The sequence below is a fragment of the Papaver somniferum genome, unplaced genomic scaffold (assembly GCF_003573695.1).
Source record: "Papaver somniferum cultivar HN1 unplaced genomic scaffold, ASM357369v1 unplaced-scaffold_133, whole genome shotgun sequence".
In the NCBI taxonomy this organism is placed as follows: domain Eukaryota; kingdom Viridiplantae; phylum Streptophyta; class Magnoliopsida; order Ranunculales; family Papaveraceae; genus Papaver; species Papaver somniferum.
In genome coordinates this window covers 5,842,814-5,847,435 of record NW_020622492.1, presented here as the reverse complement: position 1 = coordinate 5,847,435, position 4,622 = coordinate 5,842,814, and the positions used below count along the sequence as shown (strand labels likewise).

General features: G+C 36.7%; 1 protein-coding gene across 1 annotated transcript; it reads right to left on the bottom strand.

The window, feature by feature from the left end:
• Nucleotides 1–2,226: 2,226 nt before the first annotated feature.
• LOC113333568 lies at nucleotides 2,227–2,892 on the bottom strand. The gene has a single exon (XM_026579999.1). The coding sequence runs from the start codon at nucleotides 2,890–2,892 to the stop codon at nucleotides 2,227–2,229; it is 666 nt and encodes a 221-aa protein (XP_026435784.1).
• Between the last annotated feature and the right edge of the window lie 1,730 nt (nucleotides 2,893–4,622).

Here is a 4,622-nt window from a genome sequence, read left to right as displayed (position 1 = left end):
ATTGTTATGGTAGAACCGACTTTTACTTAGTTTGGGATATGCGGTAGAAGCGATCCTTACATATATTGGGGTACATAGTATAACCGATCTTAACTATTGTTGAGAGTCTTGGTAGAACCGATCCTTACCTATATTGGGATACTTGGTAGAAATTCATCCTAGATTTTGTCGGGAGTCATGGTAGAATCATTCCCTACCTATATTTAAAGACTTTGTAGAACCGATCTTAACCTATGTTAGGAGTCATGGTAGAACCGGTCCCAAAAGAAAAACCGATCCTTCATATTCACATATTACTTTAAGGTTTTGTGTGATTTTGGAATTAAGGTTTTCTGAATAGGAAAGTTCTGGATGTCGACATAATTTGGACATGAATAAATTTTTTATCTTTTATTGTCCAAAGATATTCTTTGATACTCAAGGTGATCCCAATCCGAATATTAAGAATCTTTGAATTAAAATTTTCGATAATATGTATTTGATTTTCCAGCAAATCAAAACGTATCTCTTGGAAATTTATATTAGTTAAGTGTTAAACTAATATTAGATATTTTCTAATGAGAGATTTCAGAATTACAGGTTGGACATTAGTTGGAAATAGAAAAACCGAAATTAGGTACTTATTGAATATCTTGAGAATATTTCCGATTTTGGAATTTTCTTGTCGTCCAAACAACCTTGGTCTATAAGTAGTTGAGTTTGCATTTCTTCCAAACTATCCTAACAGCCAGGCAAACTTCATTCGTGTTGTTTCTGGTGGAGCCATCTGTCCGGAGAGGAAAATACCCTAATTAGAAGAAATCTTTTGCGACCGCTCGTTTAAAGACTTTTGTGGGATCAAGAAGCTGTACAAGTACCGTTAGTGGGAAACTAGATAATTGCGTTATTATTTTTGTTATCGATTATTGATTTGATTGACTAATGGTTTTTGAAACTTTGATTGCACCTAGTTTGATTATTCTTGAGTGCCTTCTCTTCTGACACGAGGGTCACTCAAACTAGATCAAAGTATTGACGGGATCACTAGAACTGTTGTTAGATCTAAAGACAACTTGTGATCATCCGTCATTAACAGACTCCATTCTTTGCGTGATCGATCATAAGTCTATTCAAATTTGTGTTGTATAGGTATAAAAGAATGCGATTGAAATTTTGAAGAAAATAAGTTTTCTCTTATTGGTTTTCGTATCTCGTGATGTGTGTGCATATCTTGATCGGCTGGGATCCGACTTAGATCTGATTTATCTTTGATAGATTTGATCATATAGTCATTTATATCAACAACTATTATTTGGTCGTATTCTTCAATATCTGAATATGATAGTTGTAAATCCAAATCTAAGTTACTAATTTGGATTGATCATACCCGACAAAGGAGTTTACTTGTTTAAATGAAAGAACGTTTGTCAAAACTCAACTAATATTTTCTAAAATAATATTCGAGTAGTTACCAAACAGCTTCGTTCGTTTACTATTTGGAAGATGATCAAAAGGAGTTGAGTGCTTAAAACTTTATATTGGTAAAGAAACTCAAGATAGTAATATTTTGTCTGGGGATTTACGTGTGTGACCAGATCGTCGTAGACGCGGGGATACTAAGTAACTAGGGATATATTACTTGGTCTCAACTATACGAAGTTGGATTTGTTCTTTGTATAGCGAATTAATTACGAGAGTATTCAAAACGGGACTAGGTCCCTGGATTTTTCTGCATCTGCGGTTTCCTCATTAATAAAATCTTATCATGTAATTTAATTTTACTTTCCGCAATTATAATTTTTTTATTATAATTAAAAGTAAATACACTAGTACGTTAAATCCTAATCAATTGATATTAATCATATAGTAAATCGGCTTTGGACCGTAACTATTATCAAGTGAATATCTTGTTGTTGTATTATCTCGACTTTGTCCATAGACGATTACATTGTAGTGTACTGATGTACAACTACAAGGTTTTGATCGGATAAACTAGCAGCAAGTTGCTTTCTCTCTGCAAGCAGAGCCTAACTTTCAAATATGAAAGCAAAATAAGTTTTTCATTTATGAAGATAAGATTACAGGGATTGGTCTTTTAATACCCAATAACAACTAACGGCCATTAACGGCTCTTACAACATCAATTAAATAACACGACACCCGAGGAAATACTAGTCTCTAGTTCAGACAAATTAAAGTGTTGAGTTGACTCGCCAGAACGGCTGACTAGCAGGGACTCGGTGTGACTCATGTTATGGTTACATGACATTGCCCCTCCCTTGAAAGATCCTTGTCCTCAAGGATGAAATGTGGAAACTGTGCTTTAAGGTGAGAGATATCCTCCCAAGTGGCATCCTCGACAGCAGAGTTAGACAAGTGCACTAAAATTTGAGGGACAAATACCTTACCCTCGAGTGTAAGATGAGTAGCCAACACAGCCACCGATTTAACAACATAGTGACCTTTATCATCCACCACTGGAAGTTGGGGCAATGTAGAAGCGCTAAGTCCTATGTGCTTCTTCAGTTGGGATACATGAAAGACATGATGAATCTTTGACTCCATCGGTAGCTGTAATTTATTAGCCACTGCACCAATTATCTTGAGCACTTCAAATGGACCAAAATATTTAGCAGAGAGTTTGAAATTCTTACGAACTGCTACTGATGAATGCCTGTAAGGTTGTAACTTAAGAAACACCAGGTTAGTAACCGAAAACTCTCTGTCCTGTCTTTTTTTTTCTGCATAAAACTTCATGAGATCTTGAGCTTTAGTGAGGTCATCCTTCAAAAGCTGCAACATAACATTCCTCTCCTTCAAGTAAGACTCCACTGAAGCAACTGAAGTAGTTGTAGGAACTGGAAAGATTAGGTGAGGGGGTTTATAACCATACAGGGCTTGAAATGAAGACATTTTTAAGGTGGTGTGATAATTTGTGTTGAGCCACCATTCAGCCAGAATAACCATTGAGACCACTATTTAGGGTTAGAGCTTGTCATGCACCTGAGATCTGCTCCGCATATGCATCAGTTCTCGCAGTCCGACCATCAGTTTGAGGATGGTATGCAGTGATGAGATTGAGAGTAGTTCCTAGATATTTGAATAATGCCTGCCAAAACTGACTCACAAATACTTTGTCCCTATCACTTACAATGGAGATATGAAGGCCATGAAGCTTGAAAACGTGATTGAGAAATTCCTTTGCCACTGTGAGAGCTGTAAAAGGGTGACCCAAGGGAAGAAAATGGTTGTACTTTGTAAGCCTGTCAACAACCACCAAAATGACACTTTTGTTGTTGGACAATGGAAGTACTTCAATGAAATCCATGGAAATGTCTTGCCATGCTGTCTTAGGAATTGGCAGTGGTTGAAGAAGACCAATAAGAAACGAAGAACTACCCTTGTTACATTGACAAACCTCACAGGAAGCAACAAATTGAAGAATATCCTTCTTCATTTTAGGCCAAAGGAAATAAGACTTAGCTCTTTGGTAGGTGCCCAACATACCTGAATGCCCTCCAACTGTAGAATAGTGCATGGATTGAATAATGGAGTGTCTAATATTATCGTTGGAGCAAATAAACAACCTTCATTTGAACTTTAAAATGCCCTGTACATAAGAATATGGTGTCTATGTAGGAGAAACAAGTAGGTGGGAGATGTGTTGTTGCACAATAGTATCAGTCTCATAACTGGATATGACATCTGTGGCCCATTGTGGAGTACTTAAAGATATATCATGGCAATCTGCAGATTAAGTTGGGAGTCTCGATAAAGCATCAGCAGCAGTATTGTCCATACCCTTCTTGTACTTAATAACATAATCAAAACCCATCAACTTCACCAGCCATTTTTGTTAAATAACAGTTGAAATTCTTTGGTCCGTTAAATATTTGAGGCTCTGGTGATCAATGTGAATGATGAATTGGCTACGAGATAGATAATACTTTCACTTCTGAATAGTCATAACAATGGCTAAGAACTTTTTTTCATAGGTGGATAGGTCCAAGGCTTTAGGACCCAAAGCTTTGCTGAAAAAAGATATTAGTTTACCTTCCTGCATCAAGACAGCTCCTACTCCTCTAGCACAAGCATCAGTTTCCAAGGTGAATTGTTTGGAGAAGTTAGGTAAATCCAAAATGGAGCTTCAGTCATTGCAGTCTTAAGATCACAGAAAGCTTGATATGCCTTTTCACTCCAACAGAAAGCATCCTTTTTGAGCATATATGTAAGAGGTTTGGAAATGGTACCATACCCTTTGATAAACCTTCTGTAATATATTTTCAAACCCAGAAATCCTCTCAATTGTTTCAAGGTGACAGGTAGTGTCCATGTTTACATTGCAGCTATCTTCTCAGGATCTGCAGCTATTCCTTGAGAAGTAATTAGATGCCTCAAATAATCCAACCGAGGTTGAGAAAAAACACATTTGAAGAGTTTAGCATATAGGTAATGTTTCCTAAAGACTTCAAAGACTTGTTGAAGGTGAGTAAGATGTTCTTCCAAGGAAGAGCTGTAGATTAATATATCATCAAAAAAGACTAATACAAATTTCCTCAGGTAAGGCTGAAAAATGTCATTTATGAGGGCCTGAAAAGTGGCAGGAGCATTAGTAAGTCCAAATGGCATCACCCTGAACTCAT